The following is a 20,576-nucleotide window of genomic DNA, read 5'->3' as shown; positions in this document are numbered from 1 at the left end:
AGTTAATAAATCATTCATTGGTAGCCAATCCTATAGGAAACTAATGTTGTATTCGGTGTGAGATTTAAGGTACAAACTAACCTGGCATAAGTGACTGGTCTCTTGGAACTGGGAGAAACCTGAATATTTTGTGATTTTTGGTGTAAGTGACCATTTATCACAAAGTCCAGCTTTTGCCTGGGTGAGAAGATAGACCAGAGAGCCCAGTGGGACTGTCCGTGACTCCATGGTACGACTGTCACAGGGATCCAGGCGTTCACATTTATTACTGAGTTGGTGAAATCTAGGTTTAGACCATACCACCAGGTTGGTGTGTGCGCCCTGTGGTTGGCACACTCAGTCGTGAACCACTCCAGACAGCATGACGATCTCCACCCATAGATGGCTGGAGACTTGAGACCCATAGGGGTATCCTGAAGGGGGCACAGTTAACCCGAGAATTCATTTAACATGGTTAACCCTACTAACCATGTTACAACAGGGTCCCTAGACACGGTTGTCACTGGAACCCTGGGCGGGTACTTGGGGGTGGTGGGTTGGGTAACTGAGCTCTGCTGGTCCGGATTTGAGCACGGCTCTATACACTGATTAGGATATTGGAGAGGCAGGCACAGGGATGTATTCCTACTCACAGCTGTATGCTGTGAGAGCCAAGGAGCCATCACACACATGAACAGATGTTCCCCTTGGCTCTGGCATGGCTCTTCTGGACCAGGAGGATAGGGCCCCATAGCATCACCCAGCACAAAGTGAATAATAAAAATTACTTGCAAAATAAGAAAAAAAGTAAGTGCTTGGTTGTGACAGGGCATTAACAATCATGACCCTCAGGTCAGGAAATCCCAGCTGTCCAAGTTACTCCAATCACAGCAACAGCTGCCAGGAACATCCTACTTCTCCCACAGACAAAACTCACAGCATTAATATTCTAAAGCTTACGTGTAAAAACCAGGAGCAGACATTATCACATAGGCACAACGTGGCTTTATGGACCCCATATTATGAGTGGGATTTCCTGACTCTGGAGGGCCTGATACTGTGTTAAAGAGATTTCCCTGGCATTTCACTGAAAGGAGGAAGAGAAAAATAATCTTGGCTACCTGCCTTGGGAGGTTACCAGCTTTTCCAGCAGAACCTGCCAGGCTCCCCAGTCTCGCAGCTCTTCCCTGGGCAGAGCGTTTAAGTGCTGTAAGCTCCCGGTCACCGCAGTTCTAGCAGAGCCAGCTTCAATTCTGGCCTCTAACTGCTCCTAAGTTTCCTGGTGGGAAGCTACTCAGCCTGAGGAGGTTACAGGTTTAGTCTGGTTAAGGTTACATTGACTGATCTCAAAAAGCACCTACACTATAAGAGAAGGCACATGCATACCTTTTTCCAGTCACTACTGTATAAAAGACAACAACATTATTCAGTCTTCTAATGTTCCTGCTGGTCAATGGCCATAATTCTTGCCAAACATAATGAGTCTCCTCTCAACAGCCAAGCGAGTGGCTGCATAAATCCTCTGCCTACCAGCATGAACCAATCTGTGCTTCTACCCATGCCAAAGAACAGCCACCGTCCGCTATACCATGAAAGCCAGACTTGGTCAGGGCAAGATGGACACCACACTCTTCTCCACTCCTCTGCCGTACCATCCATCCATCCATGCCCACAGCAAGTGTCACTAACCGCGGTACACTAATGCTGCATTCCAATGGACCCCAAAACATCTACACCACTTCAGGGACTCTTCCGAGTGCTTGAAAATTAACCCTCCACGCTTCAATAATTCACTGTACGACGGGTGTGATCCAGGAAAATGGCCTCTCTCAATGAGTCCCCCTGTTTCGGACACCTGCAGAGTTCCTCCAAGAGTTCAGTCAACTGGCACTGAACCCCTAATCTTCCTATGCTCTTTAGGAGTGGAAGTCATCACCAGAGACATTTCAGGGGAGGTCCCAGCAGCACAAAAGTGCTACCACACTCCACAGGGCAGAGGGAAGAAGCTAGAGGAACAGAAGTGAACATGAGAAGAAGAAAGGAGCAAAGGGCATGCATGATGGACAGGGAAGATGCGGATTAGGGAGACAAAGGCACAGCAATAACCAACAATTTCTGTGGGACACATCTGAACATTTTTGCTTCCATGAATATTCAAATGCCTGAACCTCATTATTGCAAGTACTCCTGGAAAAGGTATTATTTGACTATTTATTACTCAATACCTATTTCTTAATTGTACCTTAGGTTATGAGAGTCCCAGGGTGCACCCATTCGTGAAATGAGTCACCCAGTCAGGGACAAGAAATATCACCACGAAATTGAAAGAACCATCACAGCTCAGAACACCATGAACACAGACAACAACCTGCACAGCCTGTGCATTATTCTCTCAAGAGATTCAGGAAGAATTTCAGACAGACATTCAAAAATTTGATAACCTGCTGCAGGACAACATGCCAATGGGGGCAATGGGGTGGGCAGGGGGGACTCCACAAACGTGTTGTATGCTATTCAGTGTGAATTATTTGGCCAGTTTAAGTTTATAGAGCTTTTCTTCCTCTCCACCAATTTTTTGGTGTAATTCTTAACATTTAACAAGCTTAGAGTTTTAGGAAGGTCCTACCTGGCTCTGATTATCTGAGCTTACCAGCTGTTAACTTGTGTTAAATATGCATGAAATGCCAAGCTCTTGTATTCTCCTATTCACTAAAGCAAACTTACCTGCAAATTGAACTGTGAACACCTGAATTCCCTAGCCAAGAGCAGGAGGCAAATGATGTAGCAGAGAACCGAAGCTCTCCTCCCTCCCAGAAGTAATCATCACAAGGGTTAAAAGTTAATTCTAGTACAAAAGAACAATTAGTCTGGAGTGCAGCCTTACCATGCTAGTGCTAAGCAATACTCTTAAGAGCACAACACCAGCACCCCATGGGATTATGTTCTCACTAGCCAGGATACCTAAATCTAATTGCTCTCTTCCTTGTTTGCAAGAGAGGGATGGTAGCCCAAGAGACTGTTTTACGGGGGGATAGCATGGCAGCCACTTGGGTCAGCCTTGCTTTCGGGGTCACACAAGGCTTTTTGGTGGGTTCGGTATCCCAAGATCATACATTTTAAGAATCTGCCTGATGACACTAGCACTGCTGAGCATTTTGATATATCGACACGTCATCTCACTCTCACCACCCCATAATCAGCAAGAATTTGCATGATGTGGGGCATACAAAAATCAAGGTAGAAGACTTCTAACACCTGAAATGCATGTATTTAACATTTGCAATATCAATCACTAACCATACATATGTGAATAACAGGGGTACATGAGGAGGGGATTTGAGGTTTACAGCACAGACCTCAATCTTCATTTGAAACACTGCCCACTCTTTTTAATGTGAAAAATAGTCAACAAATATTACACATACACAAAGTTATAATTCTAATAATAATTTTACCCAAATGCTTCATTTGGAATCATAAATGACGACTAGGGTTCTCTCTCATTCAAACTACAGTTGAGTGTCCTGATATAGAATCATAGGACTGGAAGAGACCTCATCTAGTCCAGTCCCCTGCACTCATGGCAGGACTAAGTATTATCTAGACCATCCCTGCCAGGTGTTTGTCTAACCTGCTCTTAAAAATCTCTGATGGATGGAGATTCTACAACCTCCCTAGGCAATTTATTCCAATACTGGTCACTACTTGTCAATTGACATTCTCATCTGCAAATGCTAACACTGATTTTGTCAGGTAATTGCAACACACACACACACACCCCACTACTCTTCACCTCCATGTCCTGCACAGAATATGGTACAAGGCCATTTGGCACTGTTATATCCACATTTCACAGATTTACATGGTACCACACCCACAAGAGTACTTGATAAACTTCAGAATATCTGGAGGAGCAAGTGAGACATTGTCTGGTACAATTTTTGGAAACAGATTTGGAACGGTCATCATATATCCACCCATGCTGAAGTGGATCGAGTGTGCAAGAGAAGCCAAAACATTTTCCCACACACATCTGAAGATGTGCTTGTTTGACGTTTTCCTATAAATGCTTCACAGCTCATGATAAGAAACTGAGAGCTTTGGCGTTTACACAGTACCTTTGCCAATCTGTGCGGCCGATGATGTCTACCGTGCTTCAGACACGGTGGCACAATTTGAGTGTCTGTAGCATGCAGTCATGAATTTGGCTGCCCAGCAGAGAAGGAAACATGTGGCTGCCCAGCAGAGAAGGAAACCACAGCGCCTTTGACAAGGCCAAAATAGGATGCTCCTGTACCATAGTCTAAGAGTGCATGGGCAGCTAGGAGTCCTGGTACAATGTTCCAGTGTTGCTCAGCAGTAGCACAGCTGTCCATTACAGTTCTCTCAGACTGGAGGTTCCATGATCACTACAAACATTACGCACTCTTCAAGCTAATGGTGCAAGAGTAGGGCAAGTACATCAGCATCACCTAATAACACTGACATTTCCAGTGGTTGCTCTGTTGCAACCCGCACTGTTTGTTGTGCAAGGATGCCATTGGCTTCCTCATCCAAGCTGGCCATAGATCTTCTCTGTTGATCGCCACACCTGCCTGGTTTATTTCAACTGGGAGGATGTTCCGTCTGCCTGCAATAACCAGCTAGGGCGTCACTGGTGAAACTTCTTGTCTTGAACAAGTTCTGCACAAAATGATGTCAATCAACTGTTTCTTATTTTCAGTTACTGTCAAGACAATTGTCAGTGGAGGCAGCTGTGTACTTGTACTCAGCTGACGCACTCTGCTTGCTTCTGTAGCTCAGTTAGATTCTCTTTGTGCTGAAGTCTTTGCCCCTGTCAAAGACAAGTCACACATCATTTGCTGCGAAGGTGACTTCTTCTGAAGTATGTCTAGTTGATACCTCTGTCAGCAGCTGCTTCTTTAGGTTAGATTTAGCCTGGCAATCCTCATGTCACCAGAGTCAGTGAATGTTGACATTGATACAGGACAAAATATTCTTGAAGTCAACCCTTCGTGAACTTGCTTGTAGGCCTATCGCTCTTGAATAGATAAGGCTGGTGTCAAATACCTTTGTTGGACCAACCTGTACGTGCTTTTTGGTCACCAGCAGCATCTCGTCTATCCTTGGTATAGTGTCACAGAACCCGGCAGGCCAGCAATGTTCAAATTCTTGCATTTAGCAAATTCCAGTTGTAAGTGCGTCATTGGCATTGACTGGTGCCAGACTACTATTGCCTCTGTGTGCTTCAATGGGCTTAAGGGACTGATGCACACCTCCAGCTTCTTACCAATGACTTCTCTGTTCATTGCACCTGCGACAATCCTAGGCTTCATTTCTTCTTTAGGGATCTCTTGCATTGTATTTGATGTGTGCTTGGTTTAGAATATGTTAGCATCTCTAACTGTTCAAGAGTGGAAAAATAATTCTCATGAGTGACTATGAAAGAATTTGTTAAGTCAGCGCGCTCTGAGTACAAAAATATGCCTTCTGCCCCAGTTCGAGTGGGGAGGACGGGGCTATATTAGCAAAGTATACTGATACAGACATCACGTGTACCTCCTAGCTAATTATGTTCCATGACAAAATATTACTGACGTTTTCATTAAAAATAATTGAAATTCAATGAAAGTGGTTTCACTGTCATCTGGCTTCTAAAGCAGGAGAAGGTGGTAATAAATACTCAGATTTCAAAATGCTCAACAGTGACACGGTGTCATCAGGCAGTTTCTTTCAATTTAGCGTCTTGAAATTCAGAAGTCACATACACACAGCGCTTGCATTTGGCTACTGGACTCGAATGTGTCACCACCAGATCACAGATCCCATTTACATCAGGAATGGCCTAAGTGTTTATTTTAAACTGTTGGGTGTATCATAAAGAAATGAGTTTGTTTGCCTTGCAAGAAGCAGCTGACGGACGCTGCTCTCATTTAAGTTGTAATACCAGCCTACAAAACAGCAGCCCGAACTGCAGCCACACGTCTCTGTCTCCCTGAAAGAGAGGACAGTACCCCAGCAGCAGCCAGATCTTGCTATGAGTGCAGGACTGGAGGAGGGAGAACAGGTGTCCGAAGTGGAAATCCCATGCTGCCAGAGGAAAACATTCTAGTGTGGGCATGGCAAACTGGCTGAAAATCAGATCCTAGATCATTCCATTACAGTCAATGCACTGAGTTTCCCCAGCTCGTTAAGGCTCTCATTATCAATGCATTCCGTACTGTCAGAGTTTCCTGGCATCATAATTCGTCGGTTATAAGGCTGAAACGAATCTAACTTGCCTCTCTAACATACTGCTGCTCTCCGTTCCCAGTATTTCTCTAAAGGCCTTTCTAAATTCTTCCTACACATTACCAATAAAAATAAGCGTGGCCCATTGACAAAGTCTCAAGTGTGCACGCTGCTTTAGCTTCTCTTTCTTCAAATTGTAACAAGACAACTGTAGGAGGGATTTTCACATCTCCTTGGCTTAACTCAGCTCTCACTGAAATCAAAGGTCAGACTCCCACTGACTTTGATGACAGCTGAGTAAGGCCCATGCTGAGTGCTTTAGAAAACCCCACCTTTATATTGTTATTTTTTTAAATACAAATAAAGAATAAACCATTTTAAATCCTAAAGTCTCTTTTCAGTAGATACCAAATTTTTGCTGCATTGATCCTTTTTGTGCGAGTGGCTGATACTTTGTCATCTTGCTGCCAGACAAGTGTTGCCTGCACGTGTCCCATTTCCTCCCATCGGCCAGGATGATAGTCAGTGACATCCCTCCTAAGCCCTTGTTTCCACACCAGGTAGAGCCAAGTTAACAAGATCTTCAAGCAGCACCACTGCTGCACTGGGGAGATCTTGGTTAATTTCATTTGGGGGCTCTGTTCCAAATAGGTGGGGAGTAAGGGCACAAAACTGAACCTAAAGAAAAGAACTAGAACATTATACCAAGATGTACCCATCTGACCTGATCCCAGCAGAAAGTAGCCTTCTGCTATTTTACTGGGTGGCAGGAAGTCACCACAATTCAATTAATTCCTATGTCTGATTTTGCCCATATTATATATAAAGTCTAAGGGAGTCAGACTATGAGTTGGGAAGCAGTGACAACTCCCTAAGGGATTTTTCCCTCAAGTCTCCTGCATTTTTAAAAGCATGATGCTATACCCACATTGCTACGATATATGCTCACAAGAGATGGGCACGCACATGTCAGGAAAGCAATAGACCCACATTAGGGCAATCGCAGTTCTGATGCTTCTTTAAGACAGTCCTGGGTCTGGTGTATAAATTACACTGGAGACAATGGGGCCTAGGTGTACATATCCGAAGGCTGAAAAACATCTGGGATGAAGGACACGCAGAAAGCATAAGAAAATCTCTCTGGCACACTGCAGTCCTAGCAACCAGATCGGAGGGGAAGCGGGGTGGGGAAAGATTTCCCTTCCTGGATGCAGCTCATGTTATCCATGTGAGTGGAGTCTAAATGCAGCTGAGAAGGCCTGAAAAGCCAGCAGCACATTCCAGAACCACTGCCCAATGACAGCTCAGGGTAAGGGCTTTTGAACTCTCCCTCTGATGATGCAGCAACAAACAGCATGATCATAAGGAAGTCTAGTGGCACCATGGCCAGCGTTAACCTTCTCAATGTGCAGCAGGAACAGGACAATTAGCTCTTCGATGGAGCCCGGGAGAAATGGTTTGCAAAACTGAATCCAGAACAGTTTGCAGCGTAAAGAGCTTAATTTCAGGAGTTGTACACAGTGCGGCCACATCCCCAAGGCAGACAGCTAGGGGCTCGTTAACATTATCTTTCATTTTCAGGCGGCAAAGACACAGGCATTTTCAGGCGGCAAAACACTGTTGCAGAATCAGTTTGCACCTTGCAGGTCTGTCTACCCCAGGATGGACACTGGAGCATTGAAAATGCCTTGGCTGTTTGCAGCACCAGGCCAGAAAGCACCATTGAGACCTATACTGACTGTACCATTTCAACTCACTGGGTTTGCTTTTAACCTGAATCGGTATCTTGTCATAATGCAGAGTTACCTGCGCAGTCCTCCGGAGAGTTGCATATGGACCTCTTCACTCCGTAGTCAGCAGTCACGTTCCAGCCGGCACCCACACAGCTGGAAACTGCTAGGCCTTGAATTAAAACAAAAAGAGGTTACTCCAGGGTCTTCAAAGGACTCTATTTGCTCTGGTTTGGCACGGGGTAGATGCCACCACCGATAGCTAGCTAGGAATTAGAAAGGCCTGAGCCTAATTTACAAATCTGGTGCACATTCCCGACCATGCCCCTGTGCATCGCCTCTGCTCACCTCTGGAGTGGAATGGAGCTCCAAGCAACATCACAGCACATTTCATTGGGGACCTAACCTCACCAACGTCTCCTACTTTTATCACTTTGAACCTTAGGACAAGAGCAACGATATGCCAACGAGTGAAGGGAAAATAACGACTGGGTTAGAGGGAAGATCACTACTCTTTAAGGCTCATGCAGTCTGATGGATTCCTTGGCCACGTAATTCCTGTTAAGCCCAAACTCTAGCAATCAACGCACACGTGCTGAGTGAAGCAGGGTGATCTTGGAACTGCACAACACGGCCTCTCTGCCCTGCATGCCAGACCCCTGCACAAGCAAGAGAAAGTGTGCCTGGCTCACTCCAGCAAATATCTCATCATTAACATTTTAAGCCTCACCACGCCCAGCCCTGCAACGATCGGGTAGGGTCCCATGCTATCACACAGGAAAGCCATGGAGGGAGAGGCCTTGGCACGCCTGCCCCCTCAGCTGGCAGGGAGATGGCACAAGGAAGCAGGCTCCCAGAAAGGCCAGCAAGAGGCAAAGACACAGGCAGCTAATGTTTCAAGCTCAGGATAGGTGAGAGGGGCCTGAGCTCAGAAAACAGAGGGTCAGGCTCTCTCTGTGGGGCAGAGAGATTGCCACTGTGGCCCAACGTTTTCTCACTGGGGCCCGTGGGAAAGGCAGGAAGTTACGGGACTGGTGCTCAGTACAGGTCTGTGCTGCTTCCAGCACCGCAAAGGACAGAAACAGCCGAAGGGCAAATGCACAGCACCTGTGGGTACCACTGCTGCCACTATCCTATCCTAGTGTCTCCCCATCTCTCATTCCTCTTCCAGCTTCTGGCCCCCTGGCAGTCCTAGCCAGCACACCCTCTCCTGCCCTGCTCAGAGCTGACAGAGGGATAGCAGCATGCAGCAGCAGACATTCATTTGCCCTGCTCCTCATAATGCTGCATGCGGCAGGGATGCAGGCAGAAGGTTGGGCAGAAGCAGTATTTCATTACTGGAACCAGAGCCCCTAGCACCTCTAGGCAGAGCCTTGACAACAGAGGCTTTTCTTTCTCATCTCCTCTCCTGAGCAGGCAAGCCCAGCTGCCTTTCCCTTCTCCCTCAACTCACCCTTCGCTGCTGTGGGGAAACCCACAAGAGGCTCCTTTCTCATCCTACCTGTGTCAGGGGCAGGATCAGGGACCGAAAGTCAGGGAGAGAGAAAGCAGCACTACAGAGCTCCACTACTTATTACCATGGCCCTGCTAACTTCAGGGCCCATTTTTGTAAATTTCACATTTTAAAAGTCTTAAATTTCAGATTTAAATATCAGAAACCCTGAAATTCCACAGTGTTGTAACAAAAACTACAGGATATGTATTTAAAAATGGAAAATAAGCACATAAAGCCCTTAAGAACGGCCATACTGGGTCAGACCAGAGGTTCATCTAGCCCAGTATCCTGTCTTCCGACAGTGGGCAATGCCAGGTGCCCCAAATCAGTGTTTCTCAAACTAGGGGTCCCACCCAAAAGGGGGTCAGATCCCCCATTAGCAGCTAAGTCAGAACTAGGATTGCTACATGACTGCTCATGAAGCTTTTCAAACAGAGCAATTGCCTTTGGTTATGCATCAAGCTTTATCCTTAGAGATGCTTGATGACCTGCTGTGTCAGTGGACCTAATTGTTTCATTTGAACATCTTGTAAAATTAAGGACAAGACTGAAACAACCTTCTCTCCTCTCCACAGAGGAACAGATGTGGGAGTGGAGTGCCACAGATCCTTAAGGAAGTCATGAGGCGGGACTGTATATGGGGGGCTTTTTGCAAGTGACCAGTGATTTTGGTACCTCAATTCAAGACACCTGAAGGAGCCTGATCTTCAGACAATGGGGAGAGCCAACCCTCTGACAATGACACCATTTCAAAGCATCTCAAAAGGTGGATTCCTAATAACAGAGACATCCAAAAGTCACTAGTCACTTTTAAAATCCTACCCTTCCGTGTATTTCTAACTCTGCTCCTATTGATGTCAATGGGAATTTTACCAGAGATAGATCACTAGTGAGTGCCTTTGAAGAATCCAATCCCCGAGCTCCTTGCCCATAGTAGGTTATCCTTATGCATAGTTTTATACCACTGTTTAAAAGTCAGTCAAGACAATCATAGATCTGTTTTCCTTTTTACTTAGCATGGGTGTCACACCGAGATCACCACCGTTAGAAAGAGAAGCGATCCATCAGACCAACCGCATGATCCTGGAAATACAGAATACAGTACCCAGATAGTTAACATATCACATATTTCACATACATGCCTTGCTGAGTTTTCTACCAGGCTTGCTGTTCTCAGTCACTGATCTAGGATAATTGCAAGGGAAGGGCAAGAGAAAATTCTTTTCCTTATTTTAAACCTGCCATAATAGCGTCCAGGGGCAGTCGAGGGGAAACAGGTGAGAAGCGACAAGTTACACCTGTTATGAGAAGAGAGCTCCCTCCCCTTCCCCAGCACTGCGTCCAGAGCAAAGTCTCGACTGCGTATAAACGTTCTGGTGGGCTAGTCTGCCAACCAGCTTGTTGCACAGAGGGCAGAGTTACTGCTTTGCAGGTGGTTCTGTGTGTATTTCAGTCTCCCTGGGAACAGGTCACACCCTCTCCAGGTATGCCTCTCATGAATGAATGCAGTCGAGTGGGGAGAGAAGTCATGAAAGCAGGAGGCTGCAAAGCAGCACCTACTCCGAGCACATGCACCTACTCCACACCACCACACCCACAGCCAGAGCAACACAGACCGCACGGAAGGCAGCAGCACACACCTGCTTTTGAGGGACATGGGTGAGGAGAGAATCACCCCTCTCAACCAGCAGAGCTGCTTCTCAGCCTGTGGGAAGACTGCAGTAGCTTCTGCATCCCCACACCCGTTCCGCCCGGGCAGGAGTGGGGGGAAGAGGTGGATACCTTCTGGTTCCTCACAGCCCCGCCTGCTTCCAGCCTCACAAAGCCAAGCTTCATGGAGGCAATGCAAATTGCTGGCACAGCTCCCCTATCCCACAGACAATGGAGCCGCTCGAACCACAGGGGCAGAATTATCCCAACTGTTTTTATTTTTTTTAAAAGAGCAAGAGCTACACAGATATTTTCCACTCAATCACCAACAACAAACACTAAGACAAGATCACTGGGAGAACGAAAGAGACCAAATTTAAAATCTTGGCATTCAACATTTGCTCACACACTCACCCCGGGATCATTCAGTCTCACAGCTGGACAGTTTATCCACATAGAAGCTAAGGCCTCAATCCCCTGATGTTTGCCCACCTGTTGAATGCAAACACAGGAGCAGTTCCATTGGCATCAGTCAGACTACTCATGGGTGAAGTTTAGCATAAGTTTAAGCGACAGCAGGATCAGGGCCTAAATCATTATCCTAGATGCACTTGCAGCGCTACAAAGCCAACTGAGTACAGATCTGGGGTGCCTACTTTCACACATCTTAAAGCGACCTGATTTTCAAAGAGTCAGCACTTAGCATTTTCTGAAAATCAAGCCCCTTTCAGATTAGGTCTCTAAAACTGGAGGCAGCCAAAACCGTTAGTCGCTTATGAAAATCTTGGCTTAAATGTCTAATATCACTCAAATTCAGGAACTGCAGAATAGCAAAATAAAGCCACTGCAAAACCAGTGTAATTGTAGCTGGGCAGAACTCCCTTCTCTCCTGAATTGTTAATAGAGCAGCAATCAAGCGCCATCACATTCCAGCAGATGGGACAAGGATCTATCCCATGTGTTACATACAGAGCCAGTACCATGTCAGGAAGCCTTTCCCAACAAGTATTTCTCACCCAGTCTATACCAGGGCACTGCTGTTTTAAAGCTTTCAGTTTAACTAACTTCATTTTAAGTTCTGTGCTTAGGGCCCAGTCCTGCCCCCCCCGAGTCACCTGGCTAGGATGACAAAAGTCCCTTGCTCTTCCAGTGGTTGGCAGAGATAAGGACCTGGATGACAGTTGGTTGGATTAAATTCAGTCTGCTTGAGAGAGGGGTGATGCTGACTCTCTCCCACTGACCTGCTGTGACACCTTGGGCAAGACATTGCCCCTCTGTTCAGAAGCCAGTGGGAGGGCTGTTCAGAGTAAACGTGAAGAGACAGGGGCTCTAAAAGGCTGATTACAGGGGGTCATGGTTCCAGGTTTCATAGGACTGTTGTCCAATCACAAGTTACTGGAGTCAGTGGCGTTCACCTACTTAGAAGAAAAGAATAACTCCCCCTGCCACACAAATTACTGGGTTATCCAGGAGATCAAAATAGATCAGGGGTCGGCAACCTTTCAGAAGAAGTGCGCCAAGTCTTCATTCGTTCACTCTGACTTAAGATTTCATGTGCCAGTTATACATTTTAACGTTTTTAGAAGGTCTCTTTCTATAGACCTATAATGTAGAACTAAACTATTGTTGTATGTAAAGTAAATAAGGTTTTTAAAATGTTTGAGAAGCTTCATTTAAAATTAAATTAAAATGCAGAACCTCCCAGACCGGTGGCCAGGACCCGGGCAGCGTGAGTGCCCCTGAAAATCAGGTCCTGTGCCGCCTTTGGCATGTGTCCCATAGGTTGCCTGCCCCTGGACTAGATGATTAAACATAGTGGTCTCTTCTGACCTTAACATCTATGAGTGGAGTCCAGGACAGGTAGCGCCCCACAAACTTTAGCTGGAGGGTGTGGGTTCCCCAAAGCAACCGAGTTTGTTGTCAACTCTTTTGAGCCTTCCAGCAACAATAAAAAAAAAAAAAAATGTTCCTGCCAAACCCCCTAAGAACTTCCTTAACTTGCCAGTCAATAACAAAACAATATGGTACATTATGCATAATTTCTTAATGACAGTGTCTGCACACACACTAATTTTATTGACACAAGAGTACTCAGAGCTTGCCAGTCCCAAAATACCCAAACTGCGGGACAGTTACAGCCCAGAGGAGAGCAAATTCTATTCAATTACACTACGCTGGGAAGTAACAAATCACTGAATGTGCAGAAACCCATAGGAACGCATCTTGTACCCCAGCTGGCGTGTTAAAGGTCCAAGTGGATGCCACAAAAGCACAGAAATCCCGGAGCCCCGCCCCACCCATGCAGCCCAAACCCCACGGACCAATAATGAGACGGCACGTATGGAGTGAAGCAGGTTGATGCTGAGAAGGCAGTACTCCCCTCTGCCATGCATTCCCCAAGGACCTAGATGTGCCAGGCTCATGTCCCTTCCATTTAGGGTGACTAGATGTCCCGATTTTATAGGGACAGTCCCAATTTTTGAGACTTCCACTCAAAGGTAGATGGAATAACGCATGCCTCGTCTCTGTACAAACAATGGACTTTCAACTTACAAGTCTTATTTAAAATGGGTGAGCTGAAATCTAGCATATCAGGGTAGGGATGAAAGCAGCCCGAAGCCAGCAAAATATTAAAATATTTGTTGCACTGATTTCACTAAAAAGAAACTGCAACACCAAAAGAGAATGCCCTGCTTATCACTAGGCATTAGCTTCTATGGGTTTTAAGGCTACTGAGAATGCTTAGGACCCAGATCCAAATTCAAGGTTTGCCTGGCAATCTTGGCAGACTGTCACTGCAGGAATACCAGGAAATAAACATTTCTGACCCCCTGCCCAGGATAGGGGCAGTGTATGTTCAGACAGAAATCAGAGCCAACTACAGACAACACTGCACACACTATGTCAAAACAGGGTAACCAGATAGCAAGTGCAAAAAAATCGGGACAGGGGATGGGGGTTAATAGGAGCCTATATAAGAAAAAGCCCCCAAGATCATGACTGTCCCTATAAAATTGGGACATCTGGTCACCTTATGTCAAAAGAAAGTAAGTTACCACTTGTATATAGAACTTGGAAAAGTTACTCAGAGTCTACAAGCCCCCGGACTAAGCGTAATCATCAGGCAAAGACACACTGGTACCCCAGACACACAATCCCAAATCCCCCAGAGGCACTCACACATCCCCCATCCCAACTCACACTTTATCCTGCTCAGTGTCTGGGCACCACCACTGCTTTGGCCCTGAAGACCTGGCTCTTCCACCAGCTGAATGCTGACCCCTATCCATGCCCCACCCTTGCCAATAAATCTGTATGCACTGGGGTGACAGCAGTTTCAGTTCATAGGTCCCCTACACAGAACCCTCTGCTGATGTGCACCCCCCATGAAGCAACAGTAGCAGCCCCACTCCCCAGCATCCTATTGTAAACAATGGGGGACAGCTCTGTTCCCTCACCCCAGTAGAAGCCCCCGCACCAGGTAGTGCAGCAGTCTCTCTGCCGGCTCAGGCAGACACGGCTGCATCGGTTTGCAGCACATTTGTATCTGAAGGTTCTCTCGGCAACCCCAAGGACTGGAGACATATGGCAAGAAAGAGCTCCGCTGACATTAAGGCACCTATATGCGGTGGATGGATTTGGCAGCTGCTAGGAGTGAACTCCTTTTGAAAATTCGACCATGAATTCCCACCCCCACCCTCCCAAGCCCTCCCACAATGAAGCCTTTGCCATCAGCAGGATCTCTCTCTGGCTAAGTGGATTCGTCACGCCCTGCTGACGTACATATAAAATGCCATAGTTGTTTATTTAAATGAAGTTACTAAGAAGGTATTAGGAACAGTGTCCTGTTCTGCTGTTGGTTATCAGACTCCTGTAAAAAGCCCAGAATTCTGGATAGGGAACTAGGCTGTGTGGCATCCACATGCTCCATAAAACCGGCGGGAACCCAGCACTTCTCTGAAGATTGGTACAACATTTTATAGAGCAACTTTCATCTGGGTAAAAATAAAACAAAACAGGACCTTTAAAGCTTACTTCACCACCACCCCAAGATGGCGAGAAAATTTCAATCCAGCCTTAGGTAAAGCAAAGCCTTTAAAATGGAGTCCCTGCCATGAAAACACAGGTGAGATGGGTTTATTTTTCCACCCACATGCTCCATTCCCATTGATACTGATTGTTATAGGCCACATCTAGACTACGCGCCATATCGGCACGTTAAAATCGATTGCTCAGGGATCGATATATCGCGTCTAATCTAGACGGGATATATCAATCCCTGAGCGCGCTTATATCGATTCCGGAACTCCACCAACCCCAACGGAGTTCCGGAATCGACATGGGGAGTCGTGGTTATCGATCCTGCACGGTGAGGACGGGTGAGTAAATCAATTTTAGATATTCGAGTTCAGTTACGTTATTCACGTAGCTGAAATTGCGTATCTAAAATCGATTTTACCCCGTAGTGTAGACCAGCCCATAGACATGCACTGCGAGGAAACAGCACAGGCATTTTCGAAACGACCAACCGGGATCATCTGAAGTCTCGGGGCTGGATCCTGCGAATGGGAGCCCTCAGAAGATTGGAAACGGAGGATTAATTCCATCCCAAGTGCCCACAGAAATACGTATCTAACACCACACGTGGAGTACAGCCTCATGATGATGCAGGGGAGCTTCCCCTCATATTACACGCACTCAGAGAACAGATCTTCAGCCTGATGGGAAAGATGAACATTGAAAGCCCCACACCTCACACTAATGCTGGACAGAATGGCAGGTTTAAAGGCCCACACGTATCAAATTGAAAACTGTAATTCTGCAGACAGTGAGGACAACCCAACCCACCGAAGAGAACATGCACAGGGGAAATATTATGAATTTGTGCCCTTTCTAGCTTCTTTATCATGTACAAGACAGCTTGAAGGGCTTGTTGTTGGAAATTGATTTCCTCTTCAGGTCCCAATGCCCCTGGAAGACATTGTCATGACCGGACAAGCAGTGAAACGGCAGCACAAAGGCAAAGTGGAGCAATTGTGAAGGAAAGTGATTGTTAGCCAGTTGCAACTCCAAAAACTCTGCAACACATTAGGACAAAGCTGGGCTTGTTAACAAGGTTTGGCAAGGGGGGAGGGCAACACACATCACCAGGCCTCCACTGGCTCTGCCATCGAAAGCATTGACACTCCTACCCATATCGATGGCCTTGTCTACACTAGACAATGTTGCTGCTCTAACCAGACCAGTATAGTTAAGGCAGCAAAGAAAAATCTAGTGTGACAGAGTGACACCAGTGTAAGAGTGCTTTTAAGCTTAGACAAAGCCTAAGGTTGAAAAACAAAAAACATTTTTAAATAAGACTCTTGGACCCTCTTTATACATCTTAAAGGACTAAAATAGGAGATAAGTCTGAGTCTTGTAAAAATCCTTTACAGTTCATCTTTAGGGCTTATATTATATCGGGGCAGAGTGGGGGAGCCATGAAATCATCACTTTTGCTAACAACTCAGTAAATCTATCCATCCCTCAAATACTTGCAAGGAAGTCAGCGGCTCAGATTTACCATAGGGCTCATTCTGACAGGTTTAATTTCAAAGTTACCAGGCTTCTTCCATCTTATTTTAGGTTGGGTTTTCTCTCCCCCTTTCATGAGATTTTTCTTGGTGTTTTTTTAAAACAATCATTTAAATGACTCCTTTGAAAGATGGAAGAAGGACCACTCAGAGGAGCCTGGAAGAGCTGTGATGTTTCAGCCATGCATTTTAGGTTAATAAGCAGCTATTCAAGCATTAACTGATAAACATGTATTCTGTTAAAAACTACACGTTGCTTACCGACCTCCATGCTAGCCAAAAACCCCTTTACTATTTATTCTCAGATGTTAAGAGCCATCAAACATCTAAAGGGGGTTGTTTGTTTGGTTTTTTTGTTTTCTGAAAGCTTTAAACAGAGCATGTTTTGAGCACAGAAGATTTGGGGGCCACACTTTAGGAAGAATATCTTCAATATAAATGGCTAATAAGGATTAAGAGATACTATATATGTGTGTTACCAACACCAATACTGCGTTCTACATGGTTAGAAGTGTATCAGTCAAAGCTGTTCTTGATTGTTATAACCCAGGTGTTGACTATAACAACTGATTAACCAGTTTAAGACACCTATTAATCACTTATTAACCTTTCACGTGCCATTTATAAATGCACCTTAATCTACAGGGTGACTGATTCTTCACTTACTTCTGTCAAGGAGCCCAATAGTCTACTGGTATCTCCTGCTTGGACCACTAACGGCTCTGACCACATCCTTTCAGCAGCCATCCCACCCACACCCCCTATCACCACCACCATCACCACCTGATGAGGTTTTTAACTGAAAATCTCTCAAAGGGTCTATGCAGAAAACTGCAGCTTTTAAACAGGACACATCAGGCGTTTTGTAGCCAGATACACTCAGTGCTCTAACCCTGATCCGGACCCACAGCGCCAGAGTGTAAGAAATAACCCAGTTTTGAGTTACAGGGGCATGGGAGGGAGGGGGGTGGACAAAACCCTAGCTACACCATGCAGTGCTGGTTTGCTTTTACTAACATTTCAACGCACAAAGAACTTGAACCCTCAAGTGCCTTAAAATAAAATGTTTGTTCTACAGCTAAAAATAGCCCCCTCCCCGCTCTTGCACAGGGCAGATTTCGAAAGCGGAAAGACTCAAACCCCTGGAAACAGGGTGAGGACCAGCGAGGTCACCGTGCAAACAGCCAGGCTGACAAGCCCCCGCTGGGCACCCCGGAAAGGGCCGGCTCAATCCATCTGCCGCGTTTGAATTGGGGGCGACTCCCCTCTCCCAGCAGCGCCGCTGGAGCCACCCTCCTCCCATTGCAGCAGCAGCAGGTGGGCGCTGCCCTTTGCTCCTTCCCCCCAGCCCGTCCCCTCCTTACCCAGCGCCAGCAGCAGCAGCCCGGGGCCGCTGCCCAGGACCACCGCGTCCATCGGAGCCCCGGGGGTGGGGGAGAAGCCGCCTGGCCGCGGCAGCGCTCCGGCTCCAGCAGCAGCAGCAGCACCCGGGCAGCGTGCGCCCCGCAGCGCACATAAACCCGGCCACAGCAGGGATTGAACCCGCGCGGCCAGCGCAGCCCGCCCCCTGCCGGCAGCCCGGGGCGCGGTTCCCATTGGCTCCCGGGCGGGCCGGGTGTCGCGAGCCCCGGGGCCTCGTGGCAATTCTCTGCCGGCCTCGCGCCCCGAGCGCTGCGCCGCAGGCAACAGGGGGCGCTCAAGGGGCTGCGCTAGGCAGCGGGTGAAGGACGGGTGGTGGGCTCAGGGCCTCCGGGGTGAACAAGCAGCTTGCAAGCTTAAGCTGATGAAAGCCCCTTGTGTCCATCCGTGCACTGGGGTGTGTGTGTGTAAACAGAACTGGTGTAAAATCACACCTGTTCGTGAAACGGCTGCACTTGGCGGGTTGGGGGAGGGTGCACAATCATATCTGTGTAACATGCCGCGTGCAAGCTAAGCTGATGAAAGATCCTTGTGTCCATCCGTGCACTGGGGGGGGTGTGTGTGTGTAAACAGAACTGGTGTAAAATCACACCTGTTCGTGAAACGGCTGCACTTGGGATGGGGGGGGCACACAATCATATCTGTGTAACATGCACCGTGCAAGCTAAGCTGATGAAAGACCCTTGTGTCCATCCGCGCCGGGGTGTGTGTGTGTAAACAGAACTGGTGTAAAATCACACCTGTTCGTGAGATGGTTGTACTTGGCGGGTTGGAGGGGGGCACAAAATCACATGCACCGTTCAAGCTAAGCTGATGAAAGACACCGATAAGAGTGTGGACACAGGGTGTGGGTGTGTGCATGTAAAAGAGAACTGGTTTGAAATCACACCTTTAGCTAAACTGGGGCACGTCCGTGTGCAGATATGTCTTTATACCCTAGAGTCCCCTACAGAGGGGGGTTGGATTGCGTACACGCCCGATGGATATTAGTAATGAGGATGTGGCATCATCCTTCTTTTTAATTCTGCTTCTCTTTCGCCAGCCGTCATGATTTTACCTCATGGCTTGCGGGATTTGGTGTTTTGTTTTGTTTTGTTTTTTAAGTCCCAGCTGCTGGAGCCAAGAGAAGAGATAGCATGAGAATCTCAGCTAAACCAATACACTTCTAGCACTCCTGGTTACAGAGAAGTGTTTAAAACACAAAGCAAGTGAACTCTGAAGGCTAAAAACCAGAAGTCAAAAAAAAATTGGAAGGGATTAAGTCATGTGTTTAAACCATTTTTCTGAGTTGTGGGGGGATGACTCTGGACTTTTCACTATTTGGGGTTGACACTGTTCTGGGTTTGCTGTGTTGATCAACTAATTACTCCCTAATACAATCTCTATTATGTCAATAGGATGCAATAAAACAAACGTGTCGATGGTTTGGCATCGATCCAGAGCAGGGAGTGAGTTTGCAGTAGGCCCATTTGTATAGCGAATGCCAACCTGATAACTGGAAAGAGAAGTCACCTCCGAACAGAGAAAAAAGGATTGGGGAGGAGGGGATGTAAGTGACGCTCTGAAGTTCAACCCAGTCAGAGGTTTTGTTACCGCCTGCCCTGTAACTCTGGCTGAGAGCAGCTGATGCCAGCAGGGTGCGCATAGCACAGTGGCCTGGTTACACCATGCAGGGTGCCACTAACACGCTCCCAGGCTCAAGTTCTCCCCAAAACCATCTTGCTCTGCAGTGCTCAGCCCCTCAGACTGTGACACCCACAAACCTGGCTCCTTTACAGGGACAGCACAGAAGCTGACTAACAGGACTTGACAAACCCGCCACTTCCATCAAAGCACTGTGTTGGCTTATGGCAAAGGGAAAACCAGGACATAGGTTTAAGGGATACCACACATGAGGTATAAGGACATAAATGGTTACAAAAAAAAAAAGTAAAAATATGCTTCTGAGACCAAAGCACAACTTAAGAGTCCAAAGACGTTTTTGCCACCACAGTCATTCTTGCAGCATGGCTGGTCCATTCTTTAGCCAGGACCCAACATACAGAGCTCAAAGCACTTGGTTTCCTTGACTCCTTGGGAGAAGGATGCCTGTGATCAGGATCCCAGTGGAGCCAGCTGAGATCACTCAGTTAGGGTGAACTGCAAAGAATGGGGCAGACAATCCCCAAAGCTTGTGGATATTTCAATACTTAGATTTACCAAGCCGGCACAAAACAGTTTCTTTATTACCTCATTGGTTGCCCAGAAGCCAACACCACAGTTCCCAGCCTCAGGTCTCCACCCAGATACCCAAGTCAAGAATAATGAAGATTACTGAAAATCTTTTTCATCATATCAAAGAAAAGGTTCTTCCAATCCCAAAGGATCGGAAACATCACCTCCCACATTAATGAATATACCAGATCTTACCCAAATACCTGCTTACAGCCCATTCTTATTAGCTAAACTAAAATGTATTTAAAAAAAGAAAACAGAGGGAGTATGGTTAAAAGATCAATA

At 46.7% G+C, this 20,576-nt stretch overlaps 1 protein-coding gene across 1 annotated transcript in view; it reads right to left on the bottom strand.

Annotated features, from left to right (window-relative positions):
* BTC (betacellulin) overlaps positions 1-18,129 on the bottom strand; it is a 31,773-nt gene extending 13,644 nt beyond the window's left edge. The window contains exons 1-2 of the mRNA XM_075066062.1: positions 18,023-18,129; positions 8,017-8,112 (exon numbers count right to left, since the gene is read on the bottom strand). Coding sequence (XP_074922163.1) covers positions 8,017-8,112; positions 18,023-18,074 — 148 coding nt within the window. The 5' untranslated portion in view covers positions 18,075-18,129. The remainder of the gene's footprint in view (positions 1-8,016; positions 8,113-18,022) is intronic.
* Between the last annotated feature and the right edge of the window lie 2,447 nt (positions 18,130-20,576).

Source organism: Chelonoidis abingdonii, chromosome 5 (assembly GCF_003597395.2).
Source record: "Chelonoidis abingdonii isolate Lonesome George chromosome 5, CheloAbing_2.0, whole genome shotgun sequence".
Classification (NCBI taxonomy): Eukaryota; Metazoa; Chordata; order Testudines; family Testudinidae; genus Chelonoidis; species Chelonoidis abingdonii.
The sequence above is the reverse complement of the archived record's forward strand: the minus strand, read 5'-3'. Positions and strand labels throughout refer to the sequence as shown.